Source organism: Anarrhichthys ocellatus, unplaced genomic scaffold, assembly GCF_004355925.1.
Source record: "Anarrhichthys ocellatus isolate YVR2014 unplaced genomic scaffold, GSC_Weel_1.0 scaffold1, whole genome shotgun sequence".
Taxonomy (NCBI): Eukaryota; Metazoa; Chordata; class Actinopteri; order Perciformes; family Anarhichadidae; genus Anarrhichthys; species Anarrhichthys ocellatus.
The window spans coordinates 5,849,453-5,867,230 of NW_022280031.1; the positions used below are offsets into that span (position 1 = coordinate 5,849,453).

The 17,778-nt window shown below is 41.7% G+C and overlaps 1 protein-coding gene across 1 annotated transcript in view; it reads left to right on the top strand.

The window, feature by feature from the left end:
- Window positions 1-7,738: 7,738 nt before the first annotated feature.
- The window catches only part of erc2 (ELKS/RAB6-interacting/CAST family member 2), a 37,636-nt gene continuing 27,596 nt past the window's right edge, over window positions 7,739-17,778 (top strand). Inside the window, exons 1-2 of the mRNA XM_031847586.1 lie at window positions 7,739-7,889; window positions 12,605-13,418. Coding sequence (XP_031703446.1) covers window positions 12,741-13,418 — 678 coding nt within the window. The 5' untranslated portion in view covers window positions 7,739-7,889; window positions 12,605-12,740. The remainder of the gene's footprint in view (window positions 7,890-12,604; window positions 13,419-17,778) is intronic.

The following is a 17,778-nucleotide window of genomic DNA, read 5'->3' on the forward strand; positions in this document are numbered from 1 at the left end:
TCTCTCTCTCTCTCTCTCTCTCTCTCTCTCTCTCTCTCTCTCTCTCTCTCTATCTACCTAACTCCTGCAAACACAAATGCACTCACACATACTTTAAACATCACACACTTTGCACTCTTGTTACACTTCAGAGCCAAGGTTAATTGTGTTCTCCACCGAATAGAGATGTTAACCTCCTGCTGATTAATGAGGTACCCAATTCACCAACAAGATGATCTCACTAACAAGCTGGGCCCACTGCCTATATTTGTGCAAAGTCCCACACGCACACATACACGTGCATACAGATAAAGGAGCGGATGAAAGCAATTATCAATTAAAATGTTCTATGCAATGACTCATTTTGAACCTGGAAGTGATTCTGCCTAAAACAGTTTATTATCATCACTGTATTCACAAGAAAACAACAAAATTATGAGCTAAGAAAGTAAAAAAACAAAAAAAAAAAAGGTCATGAAAATGTTTTTACTTAGCAACTTGTCTGTACGAATTTGAATATTGAATATTGAACTAGAATTGTTTTTATTTTCGTGGCATGTTTTGACCCCTCACTCCCCACACGGGGACTTGTTGCCAAAGGGTAAACTGTGTAGACTGTCGGTTTTGAATGTCCACCATCATGTTGCTTTGAAGCATGGGTTTGCTTGGCTTTGTCTGGCTGTTTGTAAGCCTTCATTCAGTTTTTGTGCGTTTTGGCTGACCTGGGCTCCTCAGTGTTTGGCTTGCAGTGACTGTCCGTGCTGCTATAAACCTGTGATACAGATGGTCAGCACTTATCATTAATACTTGTCAATGTATATATTGGGTGTCAGTATAACCTGTGGGGTGAATGGAATGCTTCTATCGGATATTTCATTGTTGATTAAACCACTCAGCAGCCAAGATATTGGAAAGGTGCATGATTAGAGCTTATATTCTTGGAAGTTGTACCTGAGTAAAAAAAGGGTAAGGCATGATTTCACCGAGGTTTGCCTGACGAATGTTGACTTTCACAGGCCAATGTAGAGAATATTGATGAGTAAAATGTCCAGCCAGTCATTCACAAATCAGGGCATGTCATTTTGAAAGCACAAGCCTGACTGGGAGCACTTGCTGCCCGATGAACCGTATAAATACGGAGGTTGCGTAACAGTGCCTCCAACTTAACAGAGTGAGATCTATATCAAAGCGAGTTGGAAATGCTATCTGGTCAAGATGAACTGCACGAGACTAAAAAGCCTCCGATGCAGCTGTCCATTTGACAGAAAGGCAGAGAGAAACACATTCTTACATACAAATGTAAATACAAACTCATTCTTCTGTACAGCTTTTGAGTTCTGAGTACGGCTGTCATGTGCATCCCCATGCCGTATTTGCTGCCAACTTTTGTGTATAAAAAGAATATTTACTACCACAATAATGAGGACGATGGTGAAACTAATGATGATGATGATTATTATTGCATAAGCATAATGTATGTGGCTGACTTGCATTGACTGTTTACAACAGTGGAACAAAACTTGTATTCAGAAACATATCCAGTCTGTGTATAGTTTCTATACATATTGTGCTTGTAAAACAAGAAGAAAGAAACCTCCTCGGCAACTGCCGAGTGGAAAGCCTTTGTCAGAATATCAGGAGGTCTTCAATTGTGTTGGATATGAGCTGCAGGGGTATGAGGGAAAAGGGAAGCAAAAAAAATGAAACAAAAAATCTGGAAAATGTCATTCACTGTTGTAAGTGCAATGGGCAAAACGTCAGTCGTGTATCCATTGTGAAACCTTGTGTTCTATTCAGTGTATTCCTGTAAACAGAGTAAATTTTGGTGCATCATGTCAAGTAATGTGATTAATGAAAATATTGACCCTGGAATTTCCATACAGAGAGAAGAATAAAAAGAAAAGGAATATATTGTGGTTATTGTTGTCAGTCTCTCTCTCTGTGTGTGTGTGTGTGTGTGTGTGTGTGTGTGTGTGTGTGTGTGTGTTTGTGACCTATTTCCTTGCAGTGCTGATTGAGACACTTTGTAAGATGAGTAGTAGACAGACAGGAAAGGGAGAGAGGGAGAGAGGGAGAGGGGACGACCTGCAGCACAGGGCTGTGGCTGGCCATTGCGATAAGGACACAGCTTTGGTACACGGGGAGTCCGCTCCACCAGGTGAGACATCCAGAACTTATCGAAGTGGTTTTGTTTGAATTCACAATGTTAACCCCGTATTTATTGTGATGTCAAGGGCTCTGACAAAGCAAGTTGGAATAAGAGTGTGTCGAAAAGCAATATGGTTGCCCTCAGAAATGGGATCTATCTAAGGGAGACTGTCGGAAAGTGTGCATCACTATTTCCATTTGAACAAGTCATCACAGCTCATCCCTTCTTTATGGTGCCAGAACAAACACTTTTACTCTTGCATGTGGTCCAATGACTTATTGTATGCCCCAGTTCATTTGAAGGGTACTGAGACTTGATGTCACATGAGGATTGTTCTTAAAATTGAAGTTGATATTGTTGTATTGAGGGTTGCTTGAGTGACAATAATGGCTGCCATCTCTCCTCTTTTGACTTATCAAAGATGTGTGCTTATATATCTAGATCTGTATATTCCTCATGTCAATGTGATGCATATTGTTTTTTCTGTCAGGAACAAATTCATTTACCACTTCTTTATGAAATTAACTTTACTGCTGACATAGCAGTGCAGCTCTGGTATCAATTCACCAGCAGACTGAACCCACACCTTGTCGTGACCCTATATTGTGTTTCAACGGTGCTACTCTGCTGTAACAAAGTTGAATGGGCCCCCAGATTACGATGAACCCATTCTACAGCTCCCCTCTCCCTCAGAGTAAAGCAGTAACACAGTCACATCTGCAGACTTTGGCTGCCCTCATCTGGTACAAAATTGGAAGCAGCCTTATATTTACCTCTGTCAAAAAAGAAAAGATTCAATTATTTTTTACATATACTTAAAAAGTGCGTTTAAATAGTAAGCTTGAATGTTTACTGTCACATTCCATACTGTACTGTAGCCGTGCAGTTACAGTTATCAAAAGGATTCACAAAGTGGCCTTTTTTGACCTCGTTTGCATGCTGGAGTTACTTTGATTGGCAGATTCTTGATTTCATTATGAAAGAAGTTAGTGTTTAGCTTGGTAGAAAGGTTCTGGCAAACATTATTAAGTAATGAATATTCAGGTTGTTTACGTCATTTAGTTTTGTGAGTCAATAATAGTTGCATCAGTATTTTGTCTGAATGGCAAAGTGAGAAAATACCTCTAAATAATATAAATGTAAGAATTTGTGTTATACAAAACAGGATGACCCTGAATTTAAGTGCTATACGTCCTTAATGCTAATCCTGAATTTGAAGTGGTCAATTATAATTGCATGGTCTGCATATTCAAAAACACTAAGATTGGAAAAGCTTAATCTGAACTTTTACCCAATTTTGCAGCTAAAAGAAGGTCACTGGTTCCTTAATGAGGTCAGTGGCTGCACTATGATCTGATATGAATCATAAAAGCTCAACAGATCTCCACAGCCGGAGATATGAGCTCAATCTTGGAGAGGAAGATGTGTTTGTTGTAATTTAAAAGATCTAGACTCTTCTTTCTTTTTTTTACATGTGAGGTTGAACTGCGAGAAACCAAATGGAAAGTGAGAGAGTGATCGACCCAGCAGAGCCGTACCGTAACCTATTGCACCGAAGACGTCTGCTCGCAGTTTTCAAATGAAGCAAGTGTGGACTTCATACAAGATATATTTTTTGATAAAGATGATTAAGACATAGGTCCACAAAGGTTAAAACACCACTAAAATGTCTCTATTAACTGATATGACCCATCAATGAGAGTGTTGTGAAGCCGTAAGTGCTCAATCTTTGCTCTAACGAGGATGTATTGCTGGGCCCAGCAGCCAACTCTCCAGCACTGGTGTCGAACCTTTTTTTCCTTCAGGTGGCTCTAATGGAGCGTGTTTAACTTCACAGTGATATATAAAACTGCTGAGCGACCCTCATCATAAACTGTTGGAGGTCACTTACTCTATATTACTTAATAGACATTTTTCTGTTTCTGTTTTGTCATTCGCAGCAGTGGTCTTATGGGCTGAGCCAGCTCTGTGCGATCTCCCACATCAGAGCAGGTGGCTGCTTGTATACAGCAGGTTGATTAATGGTTTGTCATTATTGTCCTCAGCTATAGGTCACTTCACCTAGACGTCCTCTTATTAGAGGTCAGTAAACTATAATTGTGACGCTTGCATTTATCCAGTTCCTGAAAGCCATGACAAGGAGCATAATTTCCATCAGCAATGACCTCAAAGGAACATTTTGTGACTCAACCTCAAGTGATGGGAAGTGTGACACAGAGGTTGACGAACTGTGGAAGCAGAGAGTGACTCATTCTGCAAATAAATTATTAATTGTCATTGCTACAGCCAGAGTGCGCTCACGCATTACCGTAATTGAGTCTTTTTCTTAGAATTAAGCTGATGGGAGAACTGGCTGCTCAGGTTTTCTTCGTTCCCCTGTCACTCTCTCAGTCTTAATCTGCTTGCTTGCCAGTCCCACGGACGGCATAATCAATACACAACACTTTAACAATGAAACTATCCTATTCCAGGCATTTATGCTTTTTAAAGGGTTTTCTTGTGGGCCATAGATGAATAATCTAAAATCACATGTCTCAGAAAAAGACAAATAACTAGTTTCACTGATTTCCTTGTGAGCTTCATTAAGACATAGTCAACTGTATCCCTCGATGTAAACTGACATTAAGGTATAGGCCATAGACTGTACTTAAACTCTTGCTGGCAACAGAAAATAATGTGGTTTGGTTTTAGTAGGATTGGAATTTATATCATTCTGGATTAATGAATGGCATAAAACACCCTCGGTTGTTGCTGTTATTATCATTAATAAACCATTTAGGGCCACTGGCTGAAACAATAGTTTTAAAATGGTGTTTTAAGAGGGACCGCTCCAGCTCCCAATGTCTACATTGGGTGAGGGAAAACACCATACACATGCTCAATGAATTGCCTTTGAATGTGGATGGCAAAAATGTGATGCCACGTGGGACTGATTGCTTATTGCCATACTGCAATTTGATCAGCTCGCCAAGCAACGTTGTCGTCATTTGCTCTTGACAGAATTTAGAACGTTATGGTTTTAAAGAAGTTAGTTGTGGTCACCAGAATGAACAATGTGGATTATCAGCTAGTGGACAAATTTCGAAGAAAAACTTGAAATGAAGCACATTGGTGCCCACCAACTGTGAGATTTTGTTATAAACCAACAAATTTAACTTGGAGTGGTTCTCCAAGAAAAAATGGCTAACTGCTATCCTTGTTTTGCAGTTTTATTTTATTTGATTCTATTTTATGTAATCAGAATCAGAACCGTTTATTGCCATGGTATGTTGAACATACAAGGAATTTGACGTGACGGGAGGTGCAATCTGAGGTTTTGTGGATTTTGCACAAAACTACTCTAACCTATTGAAAGGTTTTGTACACTCATGGTACCCAGAGGAGGACGTTCTTATAATTATTATTTATACTCTTTCTTCAGGAGCATGGGCCTTCTACTCACCTGAAGTGAAATCTAAATTGGAAGAGCAAGAAAATGGAAATTTCTGGCAGCGCCGCATTGACCACATGGCTGCTCCGGCAGGCTGGAACATGTTGCAGGTCAAATTGTGAGAGGAAAAGGAAGCCAAGACTCGACATGGCCTCTAATGCCCTGCAAGATCCAAGCAAAGCTTACCAACCGCCACTATCATTCTGGCTGTAACTCGGATCTCATTATGGAACTGTAGGTAGAACATATTCAATAAACTGGAGCACAAACGGCTTCTTACTGTACCCATTTCCCCTCTTTCCTGTTCATATATAACCTTGTATGTGTGCATGGGAGGGAAAGAAAGAAGGAGACTGTTTGTTTGTGTTCGGGACACAGAAATGCTGATGCCTCTCCTTTGGGCAATGTCAAGCATACTTAGCGTCAGTGTTTACAATGCAAAATGGGAGAAGGTTTCCGTAATTCCAAGAGGCCTGAAGGCAGGGAAGAGCTGGAGGAAGACGAGAGCTGTGGGGGCATTGTTTTAGTTTTTTAAAAGCCTGCGGGTCTGGCTGTTCAAACACTTCTGAAGGACATATTCACCTCATGGTGAAGTCAGTGTGTGATGTCACAAGTTTAGATAGATTCATGCTGCGACAGAAGTTCCTCTGTCAGCTGCTCACTGGATCTGTGGTTACCCACAAGCAAATCTGATTTAATGTTGGCAGTCTGAACACTGGAGAGGAGCGGGTTCACTGTTTTATAAAAGACGCACTAATGCGTCACTGCTTTACTTGTTGTGTTATTCTTTCAACTGTCTCATTTAAAACCAGGCTACCTGTCCCAGTTCCGTTTTGCTTTGACGTCAAACCAGATGAAATAGCTTCACAGTTTGGGAAATACTCTTATTTGCGTTCTTGAGGAGAGTTAGATGAGAAGATTAATACCAATCTCACGTCTGTACCGTAAATATAAAACTACCAGCTGGAGTCTTGTCATCCCAGTGATGCTGCCAAGCAACCAACCGAGACTCCAGGAAGTTACGGCACAGGGCCAACAAATAGTCCTGCACATACACCCTTAAAACCCCAATGATTCTTGTACGGATTTAACAAATGACACATAAGATGTTGACGGTTAGCTGTTTCCCTCTGTATCTAGTCCTTATGCTAAGCCTCTGGCTATAGCTCCATATTTAAGAGTGGTATCTTGCCATCTAATTCTTTGCAAGGAAGCTATAGTCTCTCCATGTAGGGCGAGCTTTTATTTCATCTGCCCTTGCAAACTTGATCTACTTTCATACAAGAGGTGTTGGGGTAATTCTGTTTCTTCTGCTCAGCCAGTAAGAATTAAATGGATCAGCTGTGCAAGAGTAGTAAAGGGGAAGAAATTATAGAATGGATGACAGATGAAGAAGAAATATTGACTTTTATTCCCAGAGTTCAGGCTGTCAGGCATGCAAATCCCTCCTCTTTTGCTGGGATTGACCGACAACAATCCCGTGTCTTGGTATTATCCCATCCTCACTTATCCTACAGCATTAAATGGGAATGGCTTGATAAGGGTGGTATACAGTGTGGGAGGAAAGGCTGCCTGAGAGTCAAAATTAAGGACAATAAAACCCCATAGAAAGCAGTGCAGCTAGCTCCACCTACAGGTTATATGGAAGCCCATTTGTGCCACTGTGATGAAAAAAATGAATAACCATGTAAGTAATTATAATGACAAACTATCAAAATAGTGATCTGAAAATAATTATTTTGCATCTCAAAATAAATGTATTGATGTAGTATTTTGAAATAAAAATATTGAGATACTAGGTCATTATTTTGAATGTTTCTCTTTATTTTGAGATGTTAACTCATTATTTCGAGATAACTTCTAATTATAATGACATGATCTTTTTTAATCGAAATGGGTCACCACTATTCATCAAAGCCACTCAGCTGATTTTGAATTAGGCCCATCTACCTGAAAGTACCGAATCAGTGTTCCCCTGCACCTGTAAACCCTTTGTGATTGTAAACAAGAGCCATAAAAGAGACAACTAGAGCTCGAATAAAAAAAACTCAAACATCTTGAACTAATATGAGCGGACGCGGGCAATGATTACCGTTCAACACCGGGATGAAGTGAAATTCCGTGCAGGCGGCTCACCGCATCTCATCCGCCCATCCCATCCGGCCAGCTGCCACATGCAGTAGTGGTGATGCTGCTCCCTGGTGCGTGGAGGAGAGAGCGCGTGTCCGCTGCCCAATGACAGCGCAGGATGCTGAGAGAGGCTGCTCGAGTGAATGGAGGCGACAATATGCCATCTAAAGCGGCGAAGGAGAGGAATTAACATCGATCAAGGTACATTCGCCTCTTTTATTTTACACCCACTCTATTCGCGTTTCATCATGGAAGCAAATGACACGTGCGTCTTTTTAGTTTTTTGAGCGTTTTTTGAGGGATTTAGCAGGAGAAAAAAGCACAAGCAATATGTGTATAAAAAAAAAAAAAAAAAACGTCAGGTGGTCGTTGATTGCATGGACACTACCAGACAGTGCTCACTTGATACATGATCATTTGCGTTTAAAGCAGTGTTGAAACGATAGAGCCGGGCCGTGTTTCAAAATAAAGGTTTCAGTCGGCTTCGCTACGGCGGGTTTAACTAGTATTGCATTGGTGTAGTCAGGTGCTCGACGCACACCACGCCGGAGCCATCGAAGATGTAGGCCCAATAAGATGTCAATTGGTCGACCGTGCATCCTATGCTGCATTAAATAGCCTCCTTTAGCCTGCACATCAGTCGGCAGACATTGGAATAAATATTAGAATTTAAAACAGAAACCCGTGTATAATTAAGATAAACATTTCGACGTTATTTTCCGTGCCTCTATTTGCATTCACAAGCAGAGCTGTTGTTGAACATTGGATTTTAGTGTACGGGTGAACAGGCCATTAGAAGCCGCACATAGGCCACATTTTGTCATCCATTCAACCAACCATTGAAGTCAGTGGGAAGCAGTGGGGGGGGGGGGGGGGTAGTAGAATACGTGGTGAGTGGGCTGCATGTGATGTGTTGCACTGGCTCAAGTAGCACTGCACCCTCACTGAACAGGCTGGCACTTCTTTTCTTTATTTTCAACCCATTGTAAAGGCTATATATAGAAAAAAAAATGCCCATTTTATGCCCTAGACATGTGCTCTGGCCTCAAAAGCACGTTCTCACTGTCACAGAACCCTGGTTTAGTAGTCTTATTCATATTTGTTAGAGGATAGGAACAAAATGTCTGCATGCCGGTTTTCAAAATGTCATGATCGCCTTTATAGAAATAGGGTCTCCCTGACCCCGCAGACTCGGCATCGCCTGTGGTGAAATCTTTCTGTCAGGACATCTGTATGCTCCTCGCTGTTAATGCACCACTGCTCTCTGAATTGCCAGTGATAATTTCTTCATGGCCTATACTGGCATTTGCTGTCCTACTGTAATACCTGAGCAGTGTGAGTATGATGCCTGGTCAGAAATGAAAGTAGGACATTGGCCATGAGTTTTAAAAAACAGAGTATGTAAGTAATAATACGCAGCAGTAATGCTTTATGCACCATTACTCTATTTATCATACATATCCTTTGTAAAGTTAACTGTTGAGTGGGGGTGGGGTGGAGGATTACAATTGGCCTTCTCAGCTGGCATCCCTTGTGGTGCTCCAGTATTATCAGCTTCTGCAATAAGATGATACCCTCTTATTGCACTTTGGTCTTTTCCCTCTGCCTGGCATACTGAGAACTGTGCTGTGGTGCTGTGTGTGTGCGAGATGCCCACTGTACTGGTACTGATGCAATTAGTCAAGTAATTCATTACTCAATTGAGAAAATTGCTGAAACTGCTTTTAAATAATTTATCCAACAAAAACACAAACTATTTGTTTTTGGATTTGCTGTTTTTTCACTCTATTATAATCTGCTAAAATCAGTCCTACATTGTATGGACTAAATGATGAATTGTTTTAATAATCATCAGACAGCCCTACACTGGATACTTTAACTTCTTTGATCAAACCAATTCTGTATTCCCATTCCACTGCAAATATCAAAGCTCCAGGAAATGAATCTGTCAACTCTCGGATTGTGGCACATGTGATTAGAGTGTATGCTGCTGTGTGGACAGAAAACAGAAACACCGAAACAAAGGCAAGACAACAGCAGTTAAGTGAATATGTTTGATGTTTGTGGTTTATTTCTAAGGTGGAAGCAATGTATGTAGTGTTGAGCATTTCTTTCAAGCGGGAACATTGGTCATCAACACAATGCAGTTTTACTCGGTTTAGCTTATGTCATCATCATGATTAATTAAAAAGATAATTTTTCTGGCATACAGTATGTGCCTTATATTAAAATGCTGACAGTTGAAATTGGCAGGAAACGAGGAGCGAGGGGCACGACATGCAACAAAGATGGAGCTGGAATTAAAGCATGAAAGTTGTGGTCACACGCTCACATCCCAGATCACTGGCCCACCAGCACCGGCACAGTTGGCATGATATTTTAAACTTTTCCCAACATCACATGACACGGTTTTCTTGTAATTCACAATTACAAAGGCAGCTACATAAATGAATCAGAGCTGAAGTTGAATACCACAGCTGTCAGCGTTAATAAGAGGGTTTTCAAGGTAAGATAAGTGAAATTAAAGAGGTACAAAACAACAACAGTGGTGACATTGATCAAGCCTAAAAATGATACCAACACATGAACACAGAACAGCTTCGTTAAAGGGAATAGATCTTAACAAACACTGACTGATATAGATGCTTCACAGGATGCTGTGCTTTATGCTGCAAACGGGCCTAAAAATGAGATGAGTCATCTAAACTAACAGCGATTCTAGATTATTATAAGACGTTTATGTTGTTTTGTCTGTTCTGGTCATTGCTGAATGCAGTTTTTTTCTCCTAAAACATTGACCAACCAGACTTCACAGACCTGATGTAGCAAGCTGGCCACTGTAGATAAGAGTTACATTGTTTGTTGTTCTAATGTCTGCATATTTAAAAATGTAATTTAATTTGCCAGTGTCTCTCAGAGGAACTAAAGACAAACAAGCAAGTTGTTTTACACCGTTTTTAGGCTTTGACTGTAGAATCGTAACACATTCTCTGCCCGAGACTTAAAACAAACTCTGGGTGATTTGCTCTGCCATTTTACATACGTACTTTCCCATCCAGCCAGACACCTTTTATTTAATATTACTAACACAGACGACAGTGTCCTGTCTGACCTCCACTGCCAGGCTGCAGTGATTGCCCTCCTGGCAAAGTATTTCCACACAGATGATGCTTCAGTGAGTGCAACTGAGTGTTCCTGTCATCCAAAGTCTCACCGGATTTTATACACAGAGGAGACCTGTTGACACATGTTTTTTTACGTGCCATGAATTGTCATTTCATCCGTCCCTCAAAAGGAAAAGAAAAGAATATACATGAAGTTAAAAACAGCTCCCATGAAGCCTACAGGCTGTCGCGTCACATTGGCACCGCTGCAACACACACACACACCATCTACATTTGGCCACGATTTTTTGGAAACTTCTGCAGCCGTTATATGTCAGAAGACCGAGGTGCTTCATCTCGGTTAGCCCAGGCATAGTCACCATGGCAACTGGGTCTGAGCAGCAAGTGTCACCTGAGGAGAGACAGTAACGGAGTTCACTTTGATGGAAGAGTCACATTTATTTTGTCCCACAGACGCTCCAATGTTCATCACCAGACTGCCTGTAATACTAACAACCTCCGACAGCGTCTTTGTCTCTAACATTTGTTGTTAAACTGCTTTTCTGTATTTTCCCTAAAAAGACATCTACCATAATGTAACAATGACACTGTCGCGGTGCGTAACCTCAAGCTTTCACATATTACAAACTGTGGTATGTCTCGTGCTTTGTCGAAGCTTGAGGTGGCATGAAATGGCATAACCGTTATTACAACATTAAAAATGAAGCCTCCCATATAATGGTCTCCTCATTAGCCAACAGGCTCTAGAATCCTTTGAGTTATGCTAATTTAATTAAAGTTGTGGCTGGAAAGTCTGTACAGTGCATTGAGAATTGCATAACATCATTGGTTATAAAATCATTGGAAGTCCCTTGTCTATTTTAATGAGAAGGTTTTATGTGTTTATGAGGCAATGCAATGCTGCAGAGGACTACTTTATGTCATATGCCATGGGCCTAATTATGTTAGCTGTCTTTTATAATTGATTTGTATTGCATTGAGTTGGGGACATTGTAATGGTTGCGTTGTTTGGCACAACACAGGAGGTGCATGTTGCTGTATTCAGGTGCTCTTTGTAGCATAGCTGTTGTGTTTCTGTGCGTTTCTGAAATGTTGATATTCTTTCACTTTGGTTCAGTTTCCAACACTTATTACAGTAATAAACACTGTATCCAAACATCACGGTGTTCTTTACAGAAAATATGAAAAGAGCTGATCAAGCAGGGAGCCACAGAGTCAAACATCATACTCACATAAACCGCTAATTCAGTCTTAACAGTATTACTGGATGCATTTATAGAAACTAATAACCACCTGATACATTTGAAGGGAATTAACTGTAGAAAGAACACAACCATCTCGTGCATTTTGTCATTACTTCGTAGGTATCATTATTTATCATTTCATTTACTGTTATAAAACAATTAGCCATCATGTATTAGAACAGATATAATAATGTGTCCTGTGTTTTAATGAGTTTATTATTTAGCTGTGGTTAAAATGCTGTCTTTCCTGACTGAAGTAGATGTGTTAATTGGATGTAAATAAATGTTATCTAGGAGAAATAGGAGCCACATAAAATGTGACAATTTGCTGCTGACGTTGACTAAAACAGTCTTAAAGCAAATATAAATATGTATTCCTTCAACCGTAGCATCTCGCAGGCCGAATCAGTTTGTTTTACTCTGCACAGTATCTGAGGGAATTGTACTGTGTAGTTATTTAAAGTGAATGCCTTTATTTCTTTGCCTTTTATCTGACACACAAACAGGTGTTAGCCATCTAACGGGTGCTTCTCTCCCGTTTCCTCAGATCTGACTTTGATGTGTTCCCACCATTAAGGAATGAAGTAAGTCACCCATGTGCAGTTCAGAGGGTCACAACAGTCCCACTTCAGCGCACCTCTGTTAAGGACCCCTCTGGTGGCTACACCGCCGATTCACAGGACATGTACGGCAGTGCCAGAGCTGTAGGCCATATAGAGAGCAGCCCCGCACGGTCCCCGCGCCTGCCAAGGTCCCCCAGACTGGGCCATCGGAGGGCCAACAGCGGGGGCGGGGGTGGTGCGGGGGGGAAGACGCTCTCCATGGAGAACATCCAGTCACTCAACGCTGCCTATGCTACTTCGGGGCCCATGTACCTGAGCGACCACGAGGGCGTGGGCTCCACTGCCACCTACCCAAAAGGCACTATGACTCTGGGTCGGGCCACCAGCCGGGCCATGTACGGGGGCCGCGTCACAGCCATGGGCAGCAGTCCGAACATCGCTTCAGTGGGGCTTCCCCATGGGGACCTTCTGTCTTACAGTGACCTGGGCTCCCTCTCCATGCTACACCACCACCCCCACCACCACCAGGGGGTGCCCTCTGCACTGCTGCGGCAGGCGGTGCGGGGCAGTGGTGGGGAGCTGCTGGAGATGCAGGTCCAGTTCAGGGACATGCTGAGGGAGAATGAGCTGCTGCGCCGGGAGCTTGACCTGAAGGACAGTAAGTTGGGATCTTCCACGAACAGCATCAAAAGCTTCTGGAGTCCTGAGCTGAAGAAGGAGAGGATCATGAGGAAAGAAGAGGCGGCTCGCACATCAATCCTTAAAGAGCAGATGAGAGTCAATCATGAGGAGAACCAGGTGAGACCATCCCTCTCAACTGTCATAATCCAGTCATGACTGCAGTGAATTTTAGTTTGCTACTCAGCTGTCTTTCTATTGTCTTCTTTGATCTGTGCGTCTCTGCTTTCACCATTCACTTCTGTGCAATAGACCACTGTCATCCTCGGTCCGGGAGTTCAAGAGAATTAATGCAGTCCGTGATGTTTGCGGTACTTGTTGAAACCTTTCTGGAGAGAGGTCTTTGTGCACATAAATATTTAACACGCACTCTCCTCGCATAGAACTCCAGTACAGAATCAATGACGGAGAGACCGCTTGAGCCAAATACAAAAAAAACTTTAATCTAGTTTTTGAAACACAAGCTAATATGCTGAGCATCGTGCCTTGTATGAAATCATTTTATAATCCATAATTCTGACCATGAAAACTTGCTCTTAGTTGTTTAATGATTAAGTGAAAAGAAACAATGATACTGCCAACTGGTGAATTGTAACTTCTGCATGCAATCTGGCCACAATGTTGATTATAGTTTGGTTTGAAAGGTTTTTATCAGATTGGCATAAGAGTGTGACATGTCAAAGTATGTTTTGCTTGCTTCAATGTGGGGGTTTAGTCATGGCCCAGTTAAATCAGTAAGTGACAAGAGTAGGCACAAGACCCAGAGACACATGTCAAGTATGCTTAAAAACTCTTTGTCTTAATCTATCGCTCTCCTCCCATTTCTACTGTCTTTCCTTCACTTACTCTGACTGTGATCATCTCTCACTGTCTACCTCTGTTAATCTGGCCTTCACCATCTTCAAGTAAACAACAGTCTGTTTTTCATCACTAAATTGCCCCGCGCATAAAGTCAAGTGAAAATAAGGTTCTTACAATGGAAATAACGCAGATATAAAATCAGCCAATCATCACTTGCTGCACTTGCTTTCAGTATGAGAATATAGTTCTTCTCTGTCACCAGACAGAACCATGGTTTAGTTTGATATGTCAGCTGCAGCACACACTGAGGTAGATTATGGAATAGGTCAGCGTTTTGCTTGACTGACTAGATTGAGCTCTACAGCGTTCTGTGTTTTGAGGCGGTTCTGTTGCGTGATGCAGCTGATTGTACCACACTTTGAGCAACGTAAAGGCCGGGTTTAGCCGGCAGTATGTGGTCTTCCTGGCGGTCTGTCTGCGTTTCGCTCTGTCTGGTTGAGTGATGCCGTCAGACACTGAGCAGCCAGTTGAGTAGGCCACTCATTACTCTACACTGTCTCTTCACCCTTCAAGGTCACAGTAGGTGACCATTAATAACAGAGACCCGTCTTGTCTTTGTTCATGTCTGCTTGTATTCTTGTGTATGAACATTCCCTTTTCTAGTCGTTTGTGGCTTACCTGATTTGACTGGAGGTTGAAGAGGCTGCCGTTTGCCACCTCATCCCTGAAGCAGTGCCGTGCTGCTGAATTGAAGGGTGTCGAGCACTCTGCCTCACAGTTCTACCTGCTGGTGATTCCTAGAGGGCAGCCGCTTCTGCTCGGATTCTTTTATATCGTTATGATTCATGAAAATGTGTAGGGACAGTGTTTAAGAGGAGAATGTGCCTGTTCAAGATAAACCATGCATTGCCACTGACAGGGCCTGAGCCATTCATCATTTCATTTATTCCTTATTCAGTACACAACGTGAATCCTTGTATATATTTTTAGTTTGGCGTCACACACTGTAGGAGCTGAATGTGTCCGGCAGAATATAAAAGCTGTACAGTGTGGGCTTTCATGCCTTTGTGCTCCATACAAGGAGAGGACTTTTTCTATTCCCAGCCTTGTCCGTCAGTGTTCGCTCTGAATGATATTTATGTCCCTCCTATTTGGGTTCATTAATGAAGTATGTCGGCTAATAAAAGGCGGATGTACCTTGTTGCTATAATTGGTCTTTTCTATCTTGATTTCTGGGCTGTGACGCGTTCTTACGTAAGTGTGAGTATACTTAACGGTGGGATGGTTTGAGAGGCTGACTGAGGAGCAAATTGCCTCATTAATAATGGAGTAATTTCAGGCCAATCATTAAATCTGTCTTATGGCACCTTTTACAATTGCATCAGGTGCCTCGGGCTTCTATTAGCTTGAGCAAATACCATGCATTATTAATTTTGTGAAAGATAAGACCTTGGAATGTGTGCTTCATTTGAAACAAGGAAAAGCATTTGTTCGTCGTTTGTTTGTCTTTCCTTTGTTTTGTAAAGCACTGACTCCACTGTGAGTGAAATACCAACCGTAGCCTGCAGAGCTTTAATCAACACGGTCGATGGTCAAGATTAGAGGTAGTCATTAGTGTAGGACTGTTTTGTGAGGCACATTTTGAATCTACTATGCAAATGGTTCAGGCTGCTATATATATATATATATATATATATATATATATACGGCTGATCCATTTGACTTGAATTCAGCAGAATGTGCTGTCGTGCTGAAGCTGGACAAGATCTGCTGGAGGCAAGTGTGTGAGCGAGAGCGGACCATATCTGACTGAGTCATGACCACTGCTGCTCAGCCACCCAGTCAGCCTTCATCAACGCAATCCCCAAAATGGAGGCTGAGCTTCCCGTATCACACTGCTCTGTCCGTGCATGGTTGGATACCTTGCCTCAGAGTCAAACATGACATTTTATTTGTATTCCTTACTGTGAGCTAGCGATTGGTACGTGCGACTGAGCACTAAAAGTGTGATGAACATATGATCAGGGTGGGGTCGTTGTGTTTCAGTAAAGTGTCAGGGGTTGGGTCTATTTTGAGCACATTGTAGATAAATGTGCATGTGGATGCACATACAGTAGGTGTGTACCGTACAGTATGTGGTGTGCATGTGGGCGGGGATGTTTGTGATGAGAGGCTTCTTCCCTTTGTTGTGCCAGCTGGTAATGTGTGTGTGCAGAGGTTTAGTCATCACCACCAGTCTGTATGTTTAGTCATTTGCACATATGATTCATATGTATGGTGATGCAGCAGGTGTGCAGCCCACACAGTACGTTGAGTTGATATTAAGCTCTCTTCAGTTGGTGGCAAACAAGCTTGCAGCAGTCACATAAACGTGATGGGCAAAGGTATTGATCTTTTCGGCGATGTCATGACATGGGGAGCTCAAGTGAGCACAGGAAGTATCATGTGAAACGTCTAAAGAGCTAATGGATATTTTTTTACTAATTGCAGGGTTGGCAGTTTGATCCCCGTTCCTCAAGTCCACATGTCGACAATGCGTTAAAGCTAGATGTTACTGCTCTTTGACATCTTATAGGCAGAAATGAACAAATTAGACATGCAAACTGTGTTTGTGTTTTGTAACAAGTACACAAGCTATGCAGGAATGATGGATGAAAGAAATGATTGTAAAACCAAAGTGTTCTAAGAAAAAGAGTACGTATACGTGTTCCTGATGGCTAACTGTATCTTCTGTAGCTGTGTGTCTTTATGTCTATACCTCTATCTGATGTTAGCAGTATCACATTCCACATGAATGTATGTAGCAGCTCATTAAGGATCATTGTCCTTGTTGTTCCTCTGCTCTGCATGGCTTGGAGCTTTGAGTGACTCTCCACTTTCCCACGTTGGGATGCCCACTGCGACGTGCTTTCATGAACTCAAATAGGAAAAAAAAAAGGTTGCTTGAACCAAAGGGTGTTTACCCCAAACATTATTTTGAATCCATACTTGCGTGAGAGTGGTTTTGTAATTTGAAAGGCGTTGATTGGTAAACATGGCTGTAGATGAAAGTCGGCCTTTATATCTATTTGAATGGTATATTGATTGGCTGAACTGCTAGGCTGGCTGTCTGGTTCTCATGCAACATTTCCAGTGAAATTACACAGCGTCTGGGTAATGATGAAGTGAGGCTGTATATCACTGAGTGTTTTGCATCAGTGTAGGGAAAGATTAAATAAATAGTATTAAATCACGTAGCTGTGATTCACAGAGCACATGCCAGAGCCTAACAGATGTGTTGTTGTGTGTGCAGCCTGTATTGTCCTCTTACAGCTGATGACATATAGGTTGCTGTCCCACTTCCGTAACGCTGTTGGATTCTGGGAAAAAAATATGCAGAGCGTCTATTTTCATCATTTAGCAATAGTTAGCTAGTCGACAGGCTTTTTTCTGTTATTTATTATTATTTTCAGTTTTTTTCAGTCGCAGTTTGGTTAGGTTTAGTTGACAAAACTACCTGGTGAGGTTTAGAACAAATATACAAGGCCTACAGTAGGCAACATATACACATACAGTATCTACTGTGACTCTGTGTGCTTGTCTCTGCCATGCTAATGTACATCAAATACATCAAAATGAATGCTAAAAAACCATAGGTATTGTCTTTTTTATGCCAATGTGTTCTTCTTGTCGAATATTG